Consider the following 25,959-nt stretch of genomic DNA (forward strand, 5'->3'; position numbering starts at 1 on the left):
ACCTATGTTTTAAACCGTGGCAAAGATCTTGCCAGTTTTCTCCATCTTCCTTTCTCTGAACAAATACCCCTTGGGAAAATATGTGCGATGATAAATACAGAAGGAAATACAAGAACGGAGAAGGAAATCACAAATCCAGCAGACCCTATCGTGTTTCCTGGAACAAACTGTCCATTCAAAGTTTCTTCTTCTATGTTTAATCCTATCAAAGGCTGGCATTTTGCATGCACAACTTTCATTTTTAAAAAAGAAAAAAGAGCCTCACCTGAGAAAGTTCTTTTCTCCATGATGTACAAGACTGCCATCTGCAGGACATTTTGCAGTTAACAACCAAGTTCAGCTTCAGCTGAAGCAGCAGCTTACAGAGCACTGCAAAGAATAAAGCGACTAGTTGAACAAAACTAATTAGTACTTTAGAATTTTTTTTAAAAAACCCACAAAATCCCAAAACTTCTTCCTTTATTTTCCCTCCCCCCCCACACCCCATCAAGAATGCTATAAAGTCCCCCTCTCCCCTTAAATACTTCCTCCTTAAGTCCTTGTATATTATATTATTATACTCTCACTGGCTGTGCACTTTCTGTATTTTATATAAATGAGTTTGTTCTAATCTATGCTGGCCATGGGCCGTAATACTAATAAACTGAAACAGAAACTGCTACAAGACAAAAGGTCTTTGCTGCAAAGGACAATTTGAACAGATCACAATATTAATAGGAAAATTAGCACGAATTCTAAACTTCAACAGCAGAGGGAGCTTTTTAAAAAGAAATCTTCAAAAGATAACTGCATCGCTATCAAACTTCCATTTTTTAAAAAAAAAAAATCTGTCCACAAAATATTTTTAAAACTTTGGAACCGATGTGGAATGGAGCATTAATTTAGTGACAAGCATGTTTTAATTGTTCTTGCAGTCTTAAAATTCAGATTCAAGGTGTGTGTTTTTAAAGAAAGTTACTGATCTTTTGGCTCAAAGTTCTATGCATTTGGCACAGCCCAGTTTGAAAGACGAAAGGTCACACAGGCTGAATTAAGAGAGTTCTGTGAAATGGATGGGCAGGATCAGACTTTAAAAACGCATCAAAGAAGCAGTGGAGAAGGACCACTGGGACCCCTCCTCCCTGACTTTAAGGTCATTGCTTTTTTATTTTTCAGATTGAATGACCTCAAGGTCATAGAGAGAAAATCCCCCAGAATTGAAATGTTCCTCTGCTACTTTCTCTAGGATCTATTTTTAAAGTCTGATTTATGTCACACAGAGACTCTCTGGCTTGATCTATATAACCTTTTGTACAGAAAAAACACTAAAAGTCCACAAATTGGCGGGCGGGGGCAGTTAAGTAGGACAGGCAGCTGCATAAATGGATTCATTTCAACTGAGGCCCTATACAACTACATACTTTTGTTTTTCTTCCTTTTCAAGCAAGGAAGATAATTATAGTCATTCCTTGCTACTCCCCCCACCCCCCAGAATCTAACAGACTGGGGGTATACTGCCTCTGATCAAAGAAGTTTCATTTAATTATCATGACTAATAGTGATTGTCCTCTGTGAATCTAATTCTCTTTAGGAACCATTATAAAATTGGTGGCCATTATTAGAGCAGTACCTGTGTATCACACCTGGTTCCTTCTCTTGAACCGACTGCCAATTAATCTTATTTATTTTATTTAGAAGAAGACTGTAGATTTATACCCCACCCTCCTCTCTGAATCAGAGACTCAGAGCAGTTTACAATCTCCTATATCTTCTTCCCCCACAACAGACACACTGTGAGGTGGTTGGGGCTGAGAGGGCGCTCTCATAGCAACTGCCCTTTTAAAGACAACTCCTGCAAGAGCTATGGCTGACCCAAGGCCATTCCAGCAGCTGCAAGTGGAGAAGTGGGGAATCCAACCCGGTTTTCCCAGATAAGAGTCCACTCACTTAACCACTACACCAAACTTACATTATTTATAGTCTGCCTTTCTCATTATAGGGAGCCCCGTGGCACAGAGTGTTAAAGCTGCAGTACTGCAGTCCTAAGCTCTGCTCACGACCTGAGTTCGATCCCAGTGGAAGCTGGTTTCAGGTAGCCAGCTCAGGTTGACTCAGCCTTCCATCCTTCCGAGGTTGGTAAAACGAGGACCCAGCTTGCTGGGAGGGAAAGTGTAGATGACTGGGGAAGGCAATGGCAAACCACCCTGTAAAACGTCTGCTGTGAAAAGGTTGTGAAAGCAACGTCACCCCAGAGTCAGAAACAACTGGTGCTTGCACAGGGGACCTTTCCTTTCCTTTCTCATTGAGCCTCAAGGCAGATCACACAGAGTGGGTCTGTGCCTTCAATAGTATGGAACATGAAACAGGATTGGGATTCTACAAGTCTGGAACCAAACAGACATCTAAAAAATAAAACTGAAGCAAAGTCTAAGTATTAACATGGCATATTAAGCAATGCAAAACAATATTTACACAGTTGGATCCTACTTACAGCAAGCCTTATGCAATACTACAGACCGCAGTCCCTAATTCATTTATTCAAGTAACTTTGGAAACAACTGTATCCAATGCAACCTTATTACCTGCATAGAAAAGAGCCCTCCTGGATAATTCAGTTTTGCATCGTTTGAAGACAGCCAGGAGAGTAGCGGAGCCTTCCTGACCTCTTCAAGCAGGCCACTACAAAGGGGGAGGCAACAATGGGAGAAAGAATGGGTAGGGCAGGCCATCAGTTTGGAGCTGTAGAAGCTGAGCAAAGATGTCACGGTGGAGCACAGGAGGTCAGGTGGTACTGCAGATCTGAGAGGCCAGCAGGGTTTTTTCCATAGAAAAAGCCCAGCAGGAACTTATTTGCATATTAGGCCACACCCCATGGCATCACCATTGTTTCACGCAGGGGTTTTGGTCGGAAAAGTCCAGCAGAAACTCATTCACATATTAGGCCACACCCCCTGGCATCACCACTGTTTCACACAGAACTTTTTTTTAAAAAAGCCCAGTGAGAACTCATTTGCATATCAGGCCACATCCCCTGGCATCACCATTGTTTCACACGGGTTTTTTAGAAAAAAGTCCATCAGGAACTCATTTACATATTAGGTCACACCCCTGGCATCTCCATTGTTTCAACACAGGACATTTTGTGGGGAAAGCCCGGCAGGAACTCATTTGCATATTAGGCCACACACCCCTGGCATCACCATTGTTTCACGGGTGTTTTTGTGGGGAAAGTCCAGCAGGAACTTATTTACATATTAGGCCACACCCCCTGGCATCTCCATTGTTTCGCCCAGGGGTTTTTTTGTGGAAAAATCCCAGCGGGAACTCATTTACATATTAAGCCACACACCCTGACATCACTATTGTTTCACACGGGGCTTTTTTGTAGGAGAAGCCCAGCAGGAACTCATTTGCATATTAGTCCACACCCCCTGACATCACCAGTGTTTTGCACAACCAACCCCAAAACTACAGATTATTCATTCGAAGTGGTTTACATAGAAATTGAAAAGCATGGGGGACCCCACAGAACAGGTCCCACACTGAGGATAAGAGGTTGTCAGTAACAACCCTTTGAGTCCAATCCATGAGGAATGATTTGAACCAGTTCAACACACATTTCCTGATACCGCCTTCTGTCTCTGAGTACCTCAACAAGATGGCATGATTTACTGTATAATCCTTCCAAATTCATGCGCATTGACTTGGATCAGGTCTCATTGGTTCAGCGTTCTCTCTGAAGTATGTTGGCCCATAACCAGTCTTTTAGTCAAATCTGGATCCTAGTAAAGAAACAATGAATCCATGAAAATTACATTAACCAACATAAAAAATGAAGTGTCAAACAAACATCAATGTATTTCCTGAACATGGAAACAAATGTAGTCAGATACCAGCTTTTTGTAGAAGCAGACTTGAGAATCTAAATTGCCCTCCTTGGACGTGGTTAAAAAAACCAAACATACAAACCGTACTGACCGTATAGTGCGTTGAATCCAACTGGACTTTCTACTGGTGAAAAGGAGAGGTGGGGTCTCCTTTAATGACCAAAAATGCTGTACTGGAGATCAAGGAATCTACAATAGATAAAAACAGGGGTAGAATTCTAGCAGGAGCTCCTATGCATATTAGGCCACACCCCCTGATTTAGCCGATCCTCTTACAAAAGAGAGCCTTGTAAACTCCTGGAGGATTGGCTACATCAGGGAGGTGTGGCCTAAAATGCAAAGGAGCTCCTCTTACAACTCTTACATATTACAGCAAAGAAATGTGAGAATCTCTCTTGGAAGAAAACATCACAGGTTTTAAAAAGATTTTATAATGTTTATTGTCCAAGTAGTACAAAAGTTTTTATACAAACCATATTGTTAAAATACATTTAATGATGTATTTATCGAAAAAAAGGCCTTTTTTACAATGGCAATCCAGTGACAGCGATACGGTATTGTGTGTTATACAGTGGCTGCGATTCACACACTCTCATTCAGGTATCTCTATAAAACAGCCACAAGTCGGATTCTTGCCGAAGGCAATGGATTGAATGTGTACTAGTGAGAAAGCGAGGATTCCTTCTGCTAAGCAGATGGTTTACAAAGTATTTTAAATAAGCAGATTACAAGTTTTGCGAGGCAAAAAGGGATATCTAAAGTCAGTCTTTCTTAGCAGCTAATGCGAAAGCATCACATATAACCTAAAGGCAGAGGCATAGTTCTCTCTCTCTGCCCGTATCCCAGTCCTTCTGTACATACAGGCCTGTTTCCACCTACACCAGGGAACAGGCTTCCATATTAAAACTGCCATCCCTGAACTGGTCTTCATCTCTTCTGAATCCATTAGGGCAGGGGTGACCAATGGTAGCTCTCCAGACACACACACCGTTCACCTTGGCTCAAGAACTATTTGAGTCCCAGTTAGCAGGTCCTTCAATGCCATGTTCTTAAAATGTGGGCTGCTTTACATCCCGGCTGACTGGGATCATGTAGTCAGTGTGATATCCCAGCTTTGGCTCTATGACATCACAAAGCCAATTCAAAACAAGGGCATTCTGACCTCTCTCTCAATGGGCAGATATTTTCATCCCTTCTTGCCACTGTCTCCCAAGAAGTAATTGCAAAAGGAAAGGGGATGGTTTTTAGCAAAGGCCAAAAGTATACAGAAAGACATGTATATGTATCCACTCACCATTATAGCTCAACCCTAGTTAACGCATATTGGAAATAAAGCAATGAATATATATTTCCAATCAAATTGTTAAAATACATTTAATGACGTATCTATCGAAAAAAAGGCCTTTTTTTACAATGGCAATCCAGTGACAGCGATATAGTATTGTGTGTTATACGGTGGCTGCAATTCACACTCTCTCATTCAGGTATCTCTACAAAACAGCGATGTCGGATTCTTGCCAAAGGCAATGGATTGAATGTAGAGTTGTTAGAAAAGCAATTCACATTTTATATTTTTTACTTTCAAGCCATAAACTGTTTCTAAAATGCACTTACAGATATAACACCTTAGTTTCTTTGAGCAGAAATCACTTACATGATGCCAATGGGTGGGTGGGTGGAAACAGTTTAAAAACTCGTGAATAAACAGAGAGACTAAGCCCAATCAGAAGATGCAGAGGAATATCCATTGTCACATTTTATATGTGATTAGTTGAAGAACCATCAGCCAAAAAATCAAGGCTTTTTTTTGTAGCAGGAACTCCTTTGCATGTTAGGCTACATTCCCCTGTAGTCTAGTATGCAAAGACGTTCCCGCTACAAAAAAAAAGCCCTGCAAAAAAGTTTAAAGTCAACTGGCACATACAAAGACACAAGCTAGTTCAAAAGCCAAAAACTTACATTCTTCGTAGGAGACGAAGACGCTTGAGATTCTCTCAGGATTTAATACGGCACCTACCAAGATGCAAGCCCCAACCACGAGGATGTTGTCAGGATGCAAACGCTGTTGCCATTTCGAGATTGCACAGAGCACCGAAACACGAATTATGACAAGTACACAGAGGAAAGATAATTAAGCAGAGCTTAATTTAGCTGTCATTGGTATCCTAGCAATAAGTTAAAATTGGACACAGGGCTCACAGCTTTGGTCCCGAGGCTAAAAGCTCAGAAATGGACACCACATTGGATTTTACTTCTCTGAAAATCTTGTACATTACCATGTATTTCCATCGCAATACAGCAGCAGAAACACTGTGACAGCTGCTTCGTCCATGCCGAGAAATACTTCATTTGTGTTGCCATGTTAAAACTGAGCACACAGAATATTTTAAATTCTTTAAAATGCTTGGCTGCATGTCCCAGCACTGTTCAAATTACTAGACACATTAATTATTTTTAAGTCACTGAAATATTGAGTACCCGGGTCCAAGCCTTGCATAGATACAGCCACAGAAACGGCACAACGATAGCGTCTTTACAAATGTCTCTTTACGTAACATTAGTGTTCCAATTTCAAAAGTGTCGTGGCGGGTGAGCTTCTTCCAAAAACCGCCATCTACAAAAGAAAAGCAAACAATGCATTGCTAGAAGTGACCTTCCTTTTCCCCATCTTGCTGCCTTCTAACATGTTTCTTTACAAAGAAATACTATCAACTCACATTCTAATGCACAAGTACATATATTAATAATCACTGCAGATATGCAAATACTAAAACCAATGTTAACAGCAGTAGAACACAAGAAGTAGCTATCAGAAGCAGTCAAAAGGCGTCAGGACAAGAGTTAAAATAGCTTTTCAGGGATTCTCCAAAATAAAGATGCTTTTAATTTCAAAATAAAGATGCTTTTCAGAGATTCTCCAAAATAAAGACACTTTTAATTTCTATGGGGAGCCAAGGCAAGAAGTTCCTAACTGTATGTTCAATAATTTCTAGTGTCCAACTTGACATACACCGCTGAAAAAAGGTGGACTATGTAGAATTTTGAGAATGCAATGTGTTCAATGTAGGAATCAATTCATTCAATCATGGTGGATCAATGGTCTTTTTTCACTTTTTATTTCTGTCTACACGCCAGCTTCCCCTTTTTCTTGTTGATTAGCAAATCAAAGCAGGGGTATCCAGTATTTCTCATGCCACATTGATTTGGGAAAATGTGGCTATCTTGAGCTCTTGAGGGATTTATAAGCATTTTAAAGCCGTATCAAGCAATATACCAACCATGCACTGGATCTCTACAATATTCCACATCCAGGTGTTATTCCATGCCAGATCTCTCCCTTGCTTGCTTGGCAGGGGTGTTATTAAGTTCTTTTGACTCCTGTTTGGCGACAGGTGTGGTGGGCACCTCTTTAGAGCCATCTTTGATGGGTGTAGCTGGCATTTCACCTTTGACACCATCTATGCTACTAACAGACATCAAGTTCTTACGTTCCTTTGAAGATTTGTGTTCCACTTTTGTGACTCTAAATCTGGAAAAACAAATTGCACTATGAATAGGATACCAATTCTTCCCAAAGAACTAACACTAATCCCCCTCAGATACCACAATTTTTATCCAAACTCATAATCGAAAGGAAGACACAAGCTACCTAGCTTCTTGAGCTGCTGGAAACTGTAGTTCAGTTATGTATTCCAACAAGCAAAAAAGAGGTGAAGAAATTTCCTAGGGAGAAGACTTGTTTCCAAAACGCTGGTCTAGACAGTGAAATTCCAGAAGAGTATCTATGTCAGCCCTGTACAGCAAAATTACCTACTTGTGACTGGACTATATTCTCTCACATTTTCTTTGCTGTTTAGCCTCACTGGCTTCTCCCTAGCACTGTAACGATACACATACACACACGCGCGCCTACGATCTTTCCAGGTTATTTCATACATCCAAGATGCCAAAGAGCCCTTGGTTGGTTTTCTCTGTCCTGCCAGTAACTCAACTCTTCCCCAGCTTTCTAGCTAATAGCTCCTGAACTTAATTTAGTGCATCTTTTAACCTGCCCTGAACAATGCCAGAGAATGCCCTGGAGGCTGCTGCGTAACTGCAGAAACCTCAGAGGTATCAAATTCCAAACAGCTCCTCCCAGCTGTGCTCTCCACTTCTGCATCCTACTCCTCTCTTTGGCAGCATCACAGGAAAGAGGGGCAATGAGCCCCAAGGCACCTCAGCTAGAAAGAGTTCAGGCTCCAAAATTGACCATTGTTTCTGGGAAGGAAGCTGGTCTTCATTTCAGGGCCGGATTAAACCCTGTGGAGGCCCCTAGGCAGTCAAAACTTCAGGGGGCGCCTTGCAATTTATCTCAGAGTTGGAGCACCCGCCCCGCTGCCTGTGGCCCCTGCTGCAGCCACCTTCTTAAAAGGCCCTTTGACAAAGCTGCAGGGGAGAGGCAGAGAGAAGCAAACTTGGCAATGACGCCAGCAGCAGCCACACCAGGCAAGTCAGGCAGAGAGCGGCTCAGCTGCTGGCCGTGCGGGCAGGCTGGGAGGGCTGCAAGCAGGGGGGAAAGCCAGCCCGGAGCCCCTAAAGGCATGGGGACCCATAGGCCAGTGCCTCCTTGGCCTAGTTGTTAATCCAGCCCTGCTTCATTTAAGCAGTGTTTGGAATTCACGCAAACCCTCCTCTGTACATACTGCTTGCTTACATTTCCAAGGTCGGTTGGACAAAACTACAAGCGATAAGCAGAGTGGGCATGCTGAGAAGATTAAACTGATTTCACACACAAAATCAACAACCATATTGTCCATTATCACTGCTAACGGCTGACAACTGAAAGAATCTTGAACACTGTCTTGCAGGAGAACGATTTCCAGGTACGTTTTCATCTGTAAGTCATTCAACTGCTATCCACATTCCACTGATTTGCCATCCTCATGCAATTAGGATATTTTATCGTAATCTGACGCTTGCAATATTCAAAGGTCAAGAACAGGGGCGTCAAACTCATTTGTTATGAGGGCCAAATCTGACATAAATAAGACCATGTCAGGCCAGGCCATGTGTGTCATAAAATGTAATGCCAGAATAGCAGCAATATAAACTTTATAAAGGAGACAGACAAACACAATTAAATATTTTGTGTCTCACTGTGTGATCGAGGGAACTGGGCAAAGGAAGCTCTGGCTCTTTCCCTCCCTCCCCAGGGAATGAGAAGGGGCGAAGCCTCAGCCAATAGAAGGAAAAGAGGCTTGGCTCAGTAGCTCTGCTGTGCGATTGAGAGAACCTAGCAAAGCAGGTCTCCTTCCTCCCCAAGGGAGGAGCCTCAGCCAATGGAGAAAATAGAGGCTTTGTTCTATAGCTCCTGTGCAACTGAGCACACCTGGTAAAGCAAGCTGTGACGCAGAAGGAAGCAAGAGAGAAGGAGGTAAAAGCAGACTTGCTCGCGGGCCTGGTAGGAGCCCTCTGGGAGCCTGATTCGGCCCCCGGGCCACGTTTCATACCCCTGGTCAAGAAGGACAGGACAAGCTGAAATGACGCGAGATGGACACACCTTCCCACAGACATAACGGTGACTTCTCCGTGCCGGCCTCTTCTGGCTTCTTTAGGCTTTTTAGCCGGGCTGAAGAGCTGCCACCGTTTGTGGCTGCAGCGAGTACAAACGCCCTTCCCTGCAACGCCGCCAACAGTGTGCAAGTGGTGGCCACGGCAGTTGTGTTTGGACGGAGGACCTCCAGGAGACAAAGGAGAAGTTGGACTGGTCGGGCTGCCTGGCGTCGTAGGACTATTTTTGAGAGGTTCAGACAAAAAAAAAACAACACCATGCACGCATAAGAAAAAAAAATAACAGGAAAGAAACACAAGAGATACATTTGGGTGAGTAGCAATTTTAGCCTGTAGTGGGCAGCACAAAGTTTGAGCTCAAGAGCACCTCAAGGACCAACCACAATATCCTGGGAATAAATTTTTGACAAAGCTTTAAAAAAAAGGTAAAGGTAGTCCCCCGTGCAAGCACCAGTCATTTCCGACTCTGGGGCGACGTTGCTTTCACGTTTTCACGGCAGACTTTTTATGGGGTGGTTTGCCATTGCCTTCCCCAGTCATCTACACTTTCCCTCCAGCAAGCTGGGTGCTCATTTTACTGACTTTGGAAGGATGGAAGGCTGAGTCAACCTCGAGCCAGCTACCTGAAGCCAGCTTCCGCTGGGATTGAACTCAAATTGTGAGCAGAGCTTAGGACTGCAGCACTGCAGCTTTACCACTCTGCACCACGGGGCTCTTTGTTACAGGAAAACTTACACCCTGAAAATTCTGTTGCTACTCAGATGCTTATCCTGTTCTGAAACACTCTCCACAAATGCTTTTGCCAAGCCACCAGTTACACCCTGCAAATTTGCCTTTCTAGCTTCTCTTTGGCTTGACCTTTTAGTCCTCACACCCCAAATAAAGGGTATATACACAGACAGATCCATCCACTGTCTCATGTTACCCATGGTCAGATCCAGGGATTATTGTATGCCCTTAAATGGTGGTCAGAAGATTTCATCAGTGCAGAATGTAGCAGCCAGAGTACTGATCCATTTTTTGATGACTTTATATATTATGCTATGCTTGTAATATTTATATATTATGCTTTGATGACTTTATATATTATGCTATGTTAATTTTACTGGCTTCCACTTCATTTCAGAGCCCAGTTCAAAGCCTCTCTCTGATCAGTACAACTCCAAATAGTATCCGTCTTAAGACTGCTTCCTCCCATATGAATCTACCTGTGGAAGTGACGTTCTTTGCCACACCGCCGTATGAAATGCAGAAGGATATGTGAGCTAAACCCACTCTGGAATTCCTTGCCCAGAAAAGCTATCTACGCTCCATCCTTGTCCTCTTTTGTTTGTGACAAATGTTATTTGTGGTTGTTATATCTCAGGTTTTACTACTTATTGGCTGCGATCCCACACACTAAATAATGCATTTTCAATCCACTTTCAATGCATTTTCCATCAATATTCCCTCTAAACTGAGTTAGCATGAGCTAGCTCACAGATTTTTAGCCTCCAGCTCACACATTTTTGTCTTAGCTCAGGAAGGGTGACCCCAGAGCACACTTAGTTATGCAGCAGCTCACAACTTTAATGCCAGTAACTCACAACTTTAACTCCATTAGCTCACAAAGTAGAATTTTTGCTCACAACACGCTGCACCTCAGAGGGAACATTGCTTTCCATCTGGATTTTACTGTGTGAACTGGCAAAATCCAGCTGGAAAGTGCATTGAAAATGGATTGAAAGTGCATTATTGAGTGTGTGTGATCACAGCCATTGATTTTTATCATTGCCGTCATCTTGAGAGTCTCCATATGACAATGGTGAATGCAGGCTGAGGGGTTGGCCTGTATTCAACCATATTAAGACAAATTAGGGGCCCTTTCTTAAGTGGCAGTGGTGTTTTAGAAAACATATTAGAAAACAAACCGCCTCTGAAGCTTTCTTAGCTATGTGGCAGGATCCAGGTTATTTTTAAACAAATGGAACGCTAAAACAGAAGTCACTACAGATTTTTTTCCCAGCAAAGCGAAACCAACTTCCTCTGATTTTTACAATGCAAATAAGAGTCATGCATACTACTGAATAAACTGCTGGTTCATCTACCCATCTTGGTCCTTCCCCAAATGTTTTAAGCTGGCTCAATGTGTTTTTGCATTACACTGACTCGAAGAGTCATTGTGATTGCATCACTTGTTAGTCCCAACTTCATCTTATCAGCACCTGACGAAGCATTCTTCTGGTTTGTTTACCGGTCCACCATTGAGCTTGGGGTTTCTGACTTTGGGACTTTCGAAATACATTGATCATCTACGATTCTACAAGACAATTTCATCTCACCACACTGGACTTCATATGAGTGTATGAGTAAAAATAGAGCGCTTGCTCTTTAAATTATGGAGAGATGCACTTTGGCAAGTGGAGTGGCATCATGAATTGACTGTTTCGGTCCGGTCAGCGTTATTATTGTGCAACTGTGTGTGCATACAGTTGTATTTTTGATAAGTATTTTGATGTCACTTTTTATGTGTGCATATATATATATTTACTATTTGCAGTATTGAGCTGTGAGCTTTGTGCTTTTGCATATATGCTTAGGCATTTTTATTTTTCTTAAAGCACACAGAGTGTTCCAAAATTCTTTCAGAGAGAGAAAACAAACTTATGATATCAAACTTATGATATCAACTAAGCCACACTATCGACAGCTGACTACTGCAGCAAAACTTACACAAACGATTTTTCCTGAGTTTGAGTCTGGAGGTAAATTGTAACCTGTTTTTGCATGTTGTACCATATACACCAATGGTATGGCATAAAATACTTGGGTACACAGATATTTTGTAGAACCGTGTTACTGAGAGCCAGTCTGGTGTAGTGATTAAGTGTGCAGACTCTTATCTGAGAGAACCGGGTTTGATTCCCCAATCCTCCACATACACCTGGCTGATGTGACCTTGGGTCAGCCACAAGTTCTCTCAAGGCTGTTCTGCTCAACAGCAGTTCTGGGAGAGCACTCAGCCCCACCTAACTCACAGGGTGTCTGTTGTGGAGAGGGGAAGATATAGGAGATTGTAAGCCACTCTGAGACTCTGATTCAGAGAGAAGGGAAGGGTATAAATCTGCAGTCGTCTTCTTCTTCTGCCTTAAACTGAAATGGAAGCTACTCTTTTTTCCATGATTATAATTTTAGCAGATGACTAAGCCAGTTTACTTAGAGAGCAATCTAAACAGGCCTACTCAGAATCCTATTCGGGTCCATTCTATGGGGCTTACTCCCAGGACAGTTTTCTTAGAATAGCCCTGTTAATCAAAAACATTTTGATTGGGCAAAACAGGTGCCCCTGATTAACAGGACAGACTTTTTAAGAAGTTAATTAGAAATATTTCAGTACTCTTAAAAACTGTAGACTACAGATGCCACTTTTCAAAGGCACCACAAAAGCACCTACCACACAGGGTATCTGTTGTGGGGAGGGGAAGGGAAAGGAGATTATAAACCACTCTGAGACTCCTTTGACTAGCGAAGGGCAGGGTATAAATCCAATCTCTTCTTCTTCTGTTTTCAAAATTGTTCATAAAACATTAACTATAATTTGGCTGCCAATCCATGTAGGAAACGCCACCAAAGCGAAAAACTGCCCATTGCAATGGCTTTTTAAAAAGTGAATTATCTCCATAACAAGTCAAACAATGCAAGACATCTTTTAAGGATAAAGCATTAAAATGAAAAAAAAATGTTACCTTTCTGGGTAATTCACAGAATTATCTGCCACCATAGCCTTCAACACTTCAGCATTTGCTGCAAGGAACACAAGTGAACATTTTAGCATCATTCTCTGCTTAAGGTTAAATTAACCTGAAGTGTTAAGCTAACTTGTAAACTATAAGATAACAAAATATAAACAAGATTAGGTATAGACACACCAATGTTCCCTCTAAGCTGCAGAGTCTTGTGAGCAAAAATTCTACTTTGCGAGCTACTGGCATGAAAGGTATGAGCTACTGCATCAATTAGTGTGTTCTGGGGTCATCTTTCCTGAGCTAAGACAAAAAATGTGTGAGCTGGAGGCTAAGAAGATGAAGATGAAGAAGATATTGGATTTATATCCCGCCCTCCACTCCGAAGAGTCTCAGAGCGGTTCACAATCTCCTTTACCTTCCTCCCCCCACAACAGACACCCTGTGAGGTAGATGAAGATATTGGATTTATATCCCGCCCTCCACTCCGAAGAGTCTCAGAGCGGCTCACAATCTCCTTTACCTTCCTCCCCCACAACAGACACCCTGTGAGGTGGGTGGGGCTGGAGAGGGCTCTCACAGCAGCTGCCCTTTCAAGGACAACCTCTGCCAGAGCTATGGCTGACCCAAGGCCATTCCAGCAGCTGCAAGTGGAGGAGTGGGGAATCAAACCCGGTTCTCCCAGATAAGAGTCCGCACACTTAACCACTACACCAAACTGGCTCTCCACACCAAACTGGCTCTGTGAGCTAGCTCACCCTAACTCAGCTTAGACCAGGGAACACTGGACACAACCCAAAATATATTGGAATGCCTAGGAAAGGCAGGCCTTTGGGGGAGCTGGATCAGGTCAGTGATGCAGCATCCACTATGCATGGAGATGACCCCAGGTGTAATCCCAAGAATCTCAATTTAAAAGGATCAGTAGCAGGTGATGGGGGAAAAGACAGAGCCCAGAAGCACCTTTAAGACCAACAAAGGTTTATTGAGAATGTGCTAAAAGCACTTTGTTGGTCTTAAAGGGGCTACTGGACTCCAACTTTGGTCTATTGCTTTAGACTAACACAGCATGCTTCAGCATGACATATGCCACAAAATGTTATTCTGCACTTACAGTGATTACCTCAAATTTTGTTGGAACACGTGGTTTGGGACATAATGGGTAAGGTTTCACAAACTCATTTGGTGCATGCTACAAACTTAAACCACACATGAAACGCCTTCTCAACTTTGCCGCTAGAAGAAAACGATCATTAAAAATTACCTTCGTTTTTCATAATGCAGTTGGCAATCTGTCCCAAAGTGTCGCCATTATCATTTATGCTTTCATTCAATTCTGTGAAAAAATAAAGAGAAGGGAAAAAAATCACCTCTGTTCATAGCTTGGCAAGCTCAGGAAATATATATATACACAGAGACATATCCACCCACCCACCCACACATATATCTATTTCAGATGAAAGCATCAGCCAAAGGGGTGGAGGGGATGCAGTTTCCTTCAGAATACTGGAAACATCCTCACAAGCAAAGGTCTAGTCTGAATTGCAAGCTAAATATACATAAATGTCTTAAACACATGGAATCTCTTCTCCACCCTCCCACATTTCATTCTCACCACAACTCCTGTCAAAGTCCAACACTAACCACTACACCGCAACAGCTGCATCCCCCCAAAGCAGGCCAAACCATTCTGTTCTACCTTAATATATTACTTGTCAGCAGGGTTTATTTTGTAGAAAAATAGGTGGTGGAGCTCATCCAGGGATTGTTATGCAGCTGCACATACTATTCAATGGACAAGAAGGTGGAACTCTCAGAAAGGTTCAGGAGCTGCGCTCCTATGAGCTCCCACTGAATCTGAGGCCTGCTTGTCAGATTCAGAAGGCTGGAAGGAAAGATTGCCTACCTATCTTTTCACCAAGTTTCTCCTCTTCTTGTTCAGCTTCTGTTGTACAGCGATACCCCTTTTTCTTTAGTATATGGCAGATCAGAACTCCCAGGAGTCCCATGAGGAAGAAGACAGGAATCAGGGCATAGGCGATAATTTCGGGATGCCCGGTGCTTTCTGGATTAGGTTCCACTGTACCTTCATGGCTGTGGCTTGCCAAGGCAGTAGGAAAGTTCTGGTTTCCTATGAAAAACAATACGAAAGAAAGGCCGTTGCATCAACCCAAATTGTGCAAAGATATTGTAATGTTTTACATTTCTAATTTGCCCTTCTCGGTCCAGAAATGCAAAGCCCCAGTCCGTACGAGGCCACACCAATTAACAAGTTTGGTCACAGATGGATAGCTCTGTTTGTTCACTGGCAAATGTATTAAAAATTTAAAATAAGTGGGAACCCCACATCCCACCTCGTTTATTTTGGATATTCATATTACCCCTTCCCAAAACGCCTGCAGAAAATGAACAACCTTAAACACAACAGTCTTAAAAAACAAACAAACCATATTTGCCATATAATCAGTTACATAGAACTCAGCCTATCAGGAGCGGCCAAACTGTGGCTCAGGAGCCACATGTGGCTCTTTCACGTATATTGTGTGGCTCTCAAAGCCCTGTTGGCCAGCTTGGAGAAGACATTTGTCTCTTTAAGTCACTTCTCTGAGCCAAGCCAGCTTGGAAAATGCATTTAAAACTGCTTTCTTTCCACATCTCCATCCCTCTCCCCATCTATTTGTTTTCCTTCCTTCCTACCCTCCCTCCTTGTCTTGTGGCTCTCAAACACCTGATGTTCATGTCTTGCGGCTCTCAAAGGAAAAGGAAAGGTCCCCTGTGCAAGCACCAATCTTTCCGACTCTGGGGTGACGTTGCTTTCACAACGTTTTCACTGCAGACTTTTTACGGGGTGGTTTGCCATTGCCTTCCCCAGTAATCTACACTTTCCCCCCAGCAAACTGGGTACTCATTTTACCGACCTCGGAAGGATGAAACACTGACATTTATTCTATGTGGCTCTTACATCAAGCAAGTTTGGCCATCCCTGGCCTAAACTATGACAGTCTCACCCAACAAGAGCTGGTTCTGGGGAGAATATGAGGCAGACTTCTTTCCTATGTAGTTAACATATGTATGCATGCCTCCAGCCATTGGAAAGGAGTGGTGACAATTATTTCAGCAGGGCTGAGAAAACAAGATGCCCTACAAGCCAAAGCTAAATTATCTAACTGATATCCCTTTGTGACCTGTTAATTGTTCCCTTGCATTTGATTACTCCTGCCAGGGTTAGTCTTTGCAAGGAAATGGAAACAACATCAACAACGACAACCCGTCTAATTTACAAGACTGGTTGTTGGAAACGAAGGAGATCTACATACACCCTTGTGAAATTAACAGCACACCAGAAAAGCGGAGACACATTCAGATTAGACCTACTATGGCCAGGGGCTATAGAGAGACTGGAACTGGCAACAGAATAGACTGACTTAATTGTCCTATGCAAATAAAGGATTCTATGTCAATGGCTGCAAATGGGAAAGGGAGGTTATGCATTTTGTATTTTTTTTGTCATTGTTTCAATAAGTTATTTTTTAAAAAATAAACTATAACAGTCCCAGGGCATTTGCCTACAGTCTACAAAATTCAGTATTCGGCAAACAGATTCTCTAAACAAGGATGGACTTAGTCCTACAACAAGATAAATATGCATTCTACAGTTTCCTCAAAGAGAGCAGGAAATTAAATTGTTACAGACCATCCAAGCCTATGGTATACATCCCACTGGAACTGTGTGAAATGGAGAAGATGGCCGAAAAAGAAAGACGCCAAAGTCACTTTTGTAAATTTAACTGAACTAAATTTAACTTTATCTAAAAGTAACATTTGCACTGGCATTGCCCAAAAATGTGTTATGCCCCTGTAAGCAGTTATTCCTGTTCAAGCTTCCAGGCAATCAAAAACATAACATCATTATGTAAGAATCCTCAGGAGAATAATCTTTTCCTTTTTTAAAAAAAAATAATATTTTATAACCCGGAGGCATGTAGGTTACAATTATTCAAACATGCAAAAAATGTTTTATTAATCCTTCTTAAATGCTGTTGTTATTCAACCACACCAACCTCATTCGGTACCTTAATTTCTCAATATTTTGAAATCTGGAGAGAACCATTCTCACGCCGTGGTTATGGGGCAACAGGACCCACACTGGCCCACCAGATTACCCAAGAAGGATGTGAGCCCCACCCCCCAACCAACATTCACACACCTTTCTTGCCCCGGTTTTCAAAGTAAGCCACTTGTATGAACAAGCTCTGCCCAAGAAATTGGGAAAATTGGGCAAGACAGGTTTGGTAAAAGCCAAACCAGTTGTTCCAGATTCTGGCTTAACAATTACCGTCTTATCGCAACGCGTAAGCCGCATCAAGTCACATTTATTTGATTAAAGCTATCTGTCACTGCATTTATAGAAGGATGCATATTGTGCCCAAATCACCTGATAAAATACAAACTGGGGACAGGAGGGTATCCTAAATGACAGCCATCACACCCTTACACATTTTGCATAATCAAATTCCTATCCAATTGTTTTGGCAACAAAGGCAAATATTCACATCTTATAATTGCTTCTTCATTCTCATTTGCTCCATTAAAAATGTACTGTCAAGAATTTTCTTTAAAAAAAACTCTCTAAAGGGAGAATTTGTGGTTCAGTCGCACAGTCGAGTCCGACTCTTTGCGACCCCATGGACAAAGTCACCCCAGGCCCTCCTGTCTTCCACCATCCTCCGAAGTCTGCTCAAATTCATATTTGTTACCTCAGTAACGCTGTCCAGCCATCTCATCTTTTGCCACCCCTTTCTTCTTTTGCCTTCTGTCTTTCCCAGCATCAGGATCTTCTCCAGTGAGTACTCCCTAAAATACCACCACAATAATCCTCCACGAGCCCAATTAACATTAAATTTAGTATATCTAAGCTTGGTTAAAGTATTGTTTGAAATCCTAAAGCAGCAGAGAAATAGTTACTCGTTTTCAATTCTTGCTTAATCAACATCATAGAAATTCCTTTCCTGACCTAGTAAAAAATGCTAGCATAGGAATTTTTGGCTCTTTGCAAAGTTACTGTTACCCTTGTGGAACTGCATATGGATTCTGTCAACATATACTTTCCCTAACATTGAGCAGACAGTATAATGCCCCAGAGCAGATCAGTATCCCATTTATTAAGCAAGTCCCTGATCAAACAAGGGAGAGAACACAAAGAACATTTATGATGACATGATAAAGAGACCCAGTCTGGTGCAGGAGTGGCCAAACTGTGGCTCGGGAACCACATGTAGTTCTTTCATATATACTGTGGGGCTCTTGAAGCCCCCATGACCCCATCAGCCAGCTTGGAGAGGGTGTTCGTCTCTTTAAACCAATTAGAATCATAGAGTTGGAAGGGACCTCCAGGGTCATCTAGTCCAACCCGCTGCACAATGCAGAAAACTCCACAAGCTTCCACAAGCTTTAATCCGGCACTGCTTCCCACAAGGTACAGCAGAGACTGCAAAGTTCTTTTGCAACAGTCTCTCAAGGAATAGGTAAGTATTGCCTCAGCTGCACTAAAAGAAAATAAACAGGTGAACCTCAAAACGTGGCTACTAGGGCAAGGGGCAAAAGGAAGGGGTCTACGGGAAATGAAATAGCATCTAAGAGGTATCTTTAGTCATTCTTGCTTCCACCTTCTGGTCACTGGATCCAAGATGTATTCTGCTGCACCTCTGCTCATTACTCTTGGCTTTCTCCTGGCAGCACATGCCAGCAAATGCAAGGGCGTTCATACTCCCTGTTCAGAATGCAAATCACAAGAGATACCAATGACCTGGGATGGCCTAACCAACAGGTGTACCCAAGCAATCACCTACGATGTCAGGGGTGGGATGGTGCCTTCAAGTCTTGCTTCTCCTTGACCATGCACAGTGTTCTGGTGCAGTGGCTGGCTGTTGGGAACCCGGTCGTCCCCTCCCTCCCTCAGGGGCAGGTGTAGTAGCAAGGCAGCCAGGCCTCCTCACTTCACCTCAACTCCCCTCAGTAAAGGGGTGAGAAGGGGGAAAGGCACCATGCCTTGCCAAGAAAGACAGGTGACAGTTTCTCTCTGGGCAGGGGGAGTGTGAATCACGATCCTAGGGTCCAAAAGTCCAGACTGTTGCTAGACTAGCATTCATATTCACCCAGCTCCTCCTCTGTGAAGTTACCAACTGGTCCCAGGGACCAGCCCATTCTGTACCACAACTGTGCAGAGAACCACATTCTCCTAAACTGAGAGATGACGGAAAGGCTCTTTAACTGGCAGTATAAACAGTTAAGAGAGCCTTGTGCTTAGCATAGCAGAGACTCAGCAGCCCATTCAAGCCAAGACATCAGGAAAATGACAGCAGGGATCTGACAAAGCCCCATATTGGCATGTTGCCATTCGGCTATGTCTGAGTTTCTGTGGGTTATTGGGCAACATCAGTATTGTCTTGTTTAATTCAAAATATTCCCTGGGGCTTTTTAAAAAACTGGAGTGCTACTGTGAACTCTCCTAAATCACAAAATAAAATTTAAGCCTTCCTTGTTGCATAAAAGAATTTCCCTAATACTTCAGAGATTCAGAACTGATTCATTGTACTTCACTGCCAACTGTTTTGTATACAAATCTGGTAGGAACCACATGGCCAGTGCCCATGATCCAGTTCCTTCTCTTGAGAATATCTGCCATGGAAGCTCGCTGGATGACCTTGGGCCAGTGACACTCTCTCAACCTATCCAGCCTCACAGGGTTGTTGTGAGGGCAAAATGGAGGAAGGGATAATTATATATATCACTCTGAGTGGCCACTGGGGAGAAAGGAAGGTTATAAACAGGCCTTGAATTCAGCAGGAGTTCACAGGAGTGCAGCTCCTGAACCTTTCCGATGCCTCCACTTCCTCTCCACCTACCTTGTCCATTGAATAGTACGTGCAGCTGCATAACAATCCCTGGATTACGAGAACAGGCAGTCAGTAGCCTTCATTAACCCTTGGAGAAGCCCACGCCACCCTTTTGCCACTTATTTGATTTTGGGCGGCAGGTGACTTGCTGGACTTTTGACTGTGGGGGGGTGGCCAGGGAGAGCCCCAGGTGAGCGAGACCTGCTTGGACTGGCTAGATCTCTAGCCAGCCCAAGCAGGCCTCACTCGCCCGGGGCTCTCCTTTCTTTAGTTAGGTTGCTTTTGGCTGGTGCAGGGCGGCATATGCTAATGAGTTATGCTAATGAGCTCCACCGCCTATTTTTCTACAAAACGATCCCTGGTTATAAATGAATTAAATATTACAGGGGTGGCCAACGGTAGCTCTCCAGATGTTTTTTGCCTACAACTCTCATCAGCCCCAGCCATTGGCGATACCGGCTGGGGTTGATGGGAGTTGTAGACAAAAAACATCTGGAGTGCTATTGTTGGCCACCCCTGATTAGTTTAAGAAGAAACTGCTGTACAGATGGGAAGAAGAAGAAGAATTGCAGATTTATACCCCGACCTCCTCTCTGAATCAGAGACTCAGAGCGGCTTACAATCTTCTATATCTTCTCCCCCCACAACAGACACCCTGTGAGGTGGGTGGGGCTGAGAGGGCTCTCACAGCAGCTGCCCTTTCAAGGACAACCTCTGCCAGAGCTATGGCTGACCCAAGGCCATTCCAGCAGGTGCAAGTTGAGGAGTGGGGGCTCAAACCCAGTTCTCCCATATAAGAGTCTGCGTACTTAACCACTACACCAAACTGGGTCTTAACCTCATACTTAACCACTACACCAAACTGGGAAGCAATGGTGACTGTACCACAAAGGAGGCAATGGTTACCTGATGGCGACTGTGACTGTTCCCACAATGGAAGCTATGCTAGAGACAGTAGTAATTATGACAGCTACACTGTGCAAACACATCTGACACAGCAGCTGAATGCGTTACAAGGAAACAGTTTACAGTCATTAACTCTGCCAAGATAAGGCTATTGTACAGCGCTGCAACTCTTTTATACATTTCCCAAGCAAACAAAAGAAAATCACCCTTAGCAATGGCCTCTCTTCTAATATGGCCCCTTGCCAACCACGAAAGCCAGCCTGGTTTTCCTGCAGTAAAACTCAGAGGCCCCCTCCACACAGCTGTTTTCAAAGGACTAAAATTAGCTCCCTCCAGCAGGGGGAAGGGCCGTCGCCAGTGCAGGAACAAGGCTTCTTACTTCTTTATTAGCAGTTGTAGCAACATTTCATTTTCCTAAGCTACCACGTTAAGGAAGCTACAAGTGAACATGAGCCGATTATAAAGAGGAAGCTGTTCGACAAACAGATGACAGCCTGCGAGTACCATTTCCTCCCAGATTAAAAAACATCCTGATAGATTCTAGTATATTATCACCAAAGGCAGGTGGTGGTGGGGGAACTAGTGACAAGTAACAGTAACATTAGGACAATTAACTCAAGAATTTTTAATTGATTCTCCTTTTAACTGAATGCCTTTTTTCCATCATGGAAACCAGGCCATAAGCGTCCACTCAGATCTACTAGACTGGCTTAGCTTCAGCATTATTGCTACTTTGACCGATTCCCCGCTAGCCTTGTGCTGTTCTCACGCTCCTCTTTTCTGCAAGGCTTCGGTCGGATTTCACACTATCTGCCCCAGGGGCTGCGAACTAGCTTCACCTTTTTAGCACAGCAAACAGAAGCCGGTTTTCAGAGGATCTTGTTTGCTGTGCGAAAGAGGCAGAGCGAGTTGAAGCCCCGGGGCAGATAGTGTGAAATCCGACCGGAGCCCCGCGGAGAAGAGGAGCGTGAGAGCGGCATAAGGCTAGTGGGGAATCGGCCACCATGTGCTTTCCATCACGGCCCTGGAACCTCAAAGGCTTTGCAGCAAACCCACCCTGGAGAATGTAAGAACACCACGAGGGAGGGAGTAAATTTCCATGATGGGCAAAAAAAAAATGCAGCATTGGAACATTTTCTTGGGAATGTTCTTTTGAACATTTTTCTACCTTACATTACTTAAATTAAATCCCAGCTAACATTCATTTCTAGGAAGATGTTCAAGGAGGTCAGCAAGGGTTCAAACAAATGGGCTTTGCATTTTCACGGATGTTTTGAACGTGTCATTCTGATACGCACTTGTACTTAATGGGGTTTAGAACAAGCAACGAGCCCTCAAAAAGACACACATTTTATATTCCTCAAGATCACAGCTGAATGAACACGTGGAAAAATGGAACTTCTCCAAGGGGAAAAAAAACAGTTTTATGTAACTTGGATATTATTTACTGTTCTGCCCTGTTTTGGAAGCCCAGGTATTTCCATCCGATTTTCTTGATCAATGCAATCCCCATTTATTTTTGTCTTTTACCATTGGCATAAAAAAAACCCACCCTTGCTTCAATAATCAATTACATTTTATCATTACTGCCCTTACTGAATCCCAGTCCTGGGATACAGAACTGTTTGATTCCACAAGTTTATAACTAAGCTTCTACAGAGCTTGCACAAACATACAGTGTGTGTCCTTCACCAACACATTTCATTTCATGAAAACCCAAGCCATTAAAGGTGTTTGGTTTTTCTGAGTCACCTGATATCTGCCGATGAGGTAGGGCAGGAACAGGCATTTCGATTTATATTTATTTAGTCTTTGTACCCCAGATATCCAAACCTGCTGAAAATCAAGCATAAACAATATTGGCTATTGGGAAGCTTTTGCCGTGCTGGGAATGGATGAGATCATTTTCCTCAGCCAATGGAAAAGGCACTTAAAAGTATATTACTTTGCTGTGGAAATGAAAAAAAAATCCCCTTTCAGTACAAGGTAAGGAACGAGGTAGCCCGCTCAAGGTTGACTCAGCCTTCCATCCTTCCAAGGTCGATAAAATGAGAACCCAGCTTGCTGGAGGAAAGTGCAGATGACTGGGGAAGGCAATGGTAAACCACCCTGTAAAAAAGTCTGTCGCGAAAACGTTGTGATGCGACGTCACCCCAGAGTTGGAAATGACTGGTGCTTGCAGGAGGAGGAAAAAGAGAGCAGTTTCCCCCCAAAAGCTACAAGATTCCAGTCACAAACAGAAGCCCCAATTCCTTTGTTCAAAACTATTAAGACCCTTTATTTAGAACTGCTCCATATAATAAAGGGTGAACTGACCATTTAAAGTCACTAGGAAATTTCATGGTGAGCCACTGCCTTGAAGGGCTGCTGGCAGACAGGAGCGACAGTAGGAATACTAGCCCTGTACAGGGCACTCAGCTCAGTGGGCATCAGTTCTCCCTCTGCCACCTCCAGTTCTCAGTGGAGCAGAAGAGGCAAGAGGTGAGCCACAGTCACAGAACCTTTACTGGCGTAACAGGTGAGCCAACTACCCATCGCCAACGCTGCCAGCCAGCTCTGAGCTAACACCTGCGGGGGGGTGGGTGAGCTAACACATGCATCTCACACCACTGGGACCCATCATCCTAGTATGTTCATGTTCCATATTAATTTCCCAGTATGCCCTGTACATAAAACTGTGACATATTTGTCAGGATTATTGCAAAACAGGAGGCGAGAGATGCCTCATACCATAATATCAAGGTGGCTGTTGTTACTACTACTTCTACTATTACTACTTATTCACAATCTATCACATACAGGTTCTGGTTTGCATCTTAAGCAGAGAATGGCATCATCAACTTGACTGGGGGCGGGGAGATACCAGGAGAAAGAGAAAGATCCAGGTTACATTGCTGGCATCACAGGAAGTGACATCATCGTGCCAGTTACTTCTGAGTGGTGCTCTGATATTTGGACAAAAACTCTATGGTAAAATCAGCTTCCACCACAGAGTTTTTTGCCCAAATATCAAAGCATCACCTGGAAGTCACTGGCATGATGTCACTTCCTCTGCAACACTGGCAACACAGCCTGGGACTTTCTCTTTCTCCAGGTGAGCCCCTCCACTGACCAGCTGGGGGCAGGTCCGGGTGGTGGGGGATACCCACCTTTAACCAGGGCGTCAGGCAACCCTAAGGTGACAGCGGAGGCAGGGCTTGTTTCAGGTTGCATCTAAACTTTCCCAGTAAGAAGAAAAAACTATCATCTCCACATAAGAATATCAAAGCCAGTAGTTAAACTTCTTTGCACTGCCAAATGAAATGGCCAAGTCCCTTAAAAGGGCAAAAGCAAAAGGAAAACATAGCAGCCTATTTAAAAAAACTGGAGATTAATTTAGATTAAATCAGCAAACTCTGATGGGAACCGGGGCAAGTAGGAGCAAAAAATGAACAAGAAAATTTGTTAAGCAAGCTGCGGGGGGGGGGGGGGGCTGAGTATTTGTGAATGTTTATGTTTTAACACATTCAGCCTCTTGCTAATGCTTCTTGATGGTTTTCCCCCTCAGCGACAACCAACACGTTACATTTTGTAACAAGCTGCAGGGCTTTTTTTTTAGCAGGAACATATAGGAACGCAGTTCCAGCTGGCTTGGCACCAGGGGGTGTGGCCTGATATGCAAATGAGTTCCTGCTGGGCTTTTTTCTACAAGGAAAGCTCTGCCAAGCTGGGTCCTTGGACACTGGCTTTCCCAGCAGACGCCACAGCAATGAAGGGAACAGTATTTTAAAGGCCCACAGGGGCCCATTTCAGCTCAGGATAATGGCATGAGGGAGGAGGGACTCCTGTCTCCCCCCCACACACACATCATTTTCCTGAGCTAAAGACGCTGCAAGGAGGATTATCTGCCCCATTGAAGAGCTGAAGGCACACTGATTACTGCATGTGGACCTCCACAATGGGGCAAAATAATTCCACCCTTCAGCCATTTTGGTCCAGGGAAATGGCATGGGGGAGAGGTGGGAGCCCCACCCACCTTCCCCCCACCACAGTCCCAAGCCAAACCAGATCCCTGCCAGTGTTCCCTCTAAGCTGTTTTTAGCCTCCAGCTCACAATTTTTTGTTTTAGATCAGGAAAAAAAATGGCCTCAGAGCAAACTAATGTATACCGCAGCTCACAACTTAATGCTAATAGCTAACAAAGTAGAATTTTTGCCCACAAGACTCCACGGCTTAGAGGGAATATTGGTCCCTGCAGACCTTTAAAATGCCATTCCTAACAGCTGCTGTGTGCATGCAGGGGAAGCAAGTTGCATCTGGAGAACCAGTTTCTAACTCTATAAAATGTAATGTGCAGTTTGGCCCTCGCGTATCTTATTGCTGTGGTTTCAAAACCTACAAGAGCTGAAAGAGATGCTCCTCTCATAGCTGAGCAGGGTAGGTGGGTTTTTTATTTATTTAAAACGTTTCTATGCAACTGTTCCACCCAAGAGAACATCAAACCTGTTAACATTAGAGCATTTAAAATAAAGTATGTATGAAACAAACAATTCAACAGAAACGTAAGCAGCCATAACACATCCAGGGTGGAAGGTCAATAACAGTTCTTGGGTAACGCTAACAAAAATTTTAAGAAGTCTTCACCCACTAGTGGAACACAATAGAGGAAGTCAGGTGAATGCAGGAGTGGAATTTTAGCAGGAGCTCCTTTGCATATTAGGCCACACACTCCTGACGTAGCCAATCCTCCAAGAGCTTACAAGTCTCTTTTTTGTAAGCTCTTGGAGGATTGGCTACATCAGGGGTGTGTGGCCTAATATGCAAAGAAGCTCCTGCTAGAATTCCACCCCTGGGTGAATGTCCCTGGGGAGGGAGTTTCAAAGTCTCAGCACCACAACAGAGAAGACACTTTCTCGGCTCACCACCTGTCTAGCTTCCAATGGTGGGGATATCTGAAGGAGGTCTTTCTAAGATTATCAGTGTGAATGGGCAGATTCATATAAGAGAAGAAAATCTTGAAATGAGATATGTAGGATATCA

At 43.4% G+C, this 25,959-nt stretch overlaps 1 protein-coding gene across 1 annotated transcript in view; it reads right to left on the reverse strand.

The window, feature by feature from the left end:
• Positions 1–4,281: 4,281 nt before the first annotated feature.
• RELL1 (RELT like 1) overlaps positions 4,282–25,959 on the reverse strand; it is a 37,007-nt gene continuing 15,329 nt past the window's right edge. Inside the window, exons 2-7 of the mRNA XM_060246252.1 lie at positions 15,045–15,269; positions 14,403–14,474; positions 13,142–13,199; positions 9,406–9,636; positions 7,145–7,395; positions 4,282–6,480 (exon numbers count right to left, since the gene is read on the reverse strand). Of these exons, the coding sequence (XP_060102235.1) occupies positions 7,182–7,395; positions 9,406–9,636; positions 13,142–13,199; positions 14,403–14,474; positions 15,045–15,269 (800 nt within the window). The 3' untranslated portion in view covers positions 4,282–6,480; positions 7,145–7,181. The remainder of the gene's footprint in view (positions 6,481–7,144; positions 7,396–9,405; positions 9,637–13,141; positions 13,200–14,402; positions 14,475–15,044; positions 15,270–25,959) is intronic.

The sequence above is a fragment of the Heteronotia binoei genome, chromosome 9, assembly GCF_032191835.1.
Source record: "Heteronotia binoei isolate CCM8104 ecotype False Entrance Well chromosome 9, APGP_CSIRO_Hbin_v1, whole genome shotgun sequence".
Lineage (NCBI taxonomy): Eukaryota > Metazoa > Chordata > Lepidosauria > Squamata > Gekkonidae > Heteronotia > Heteronotia binoei.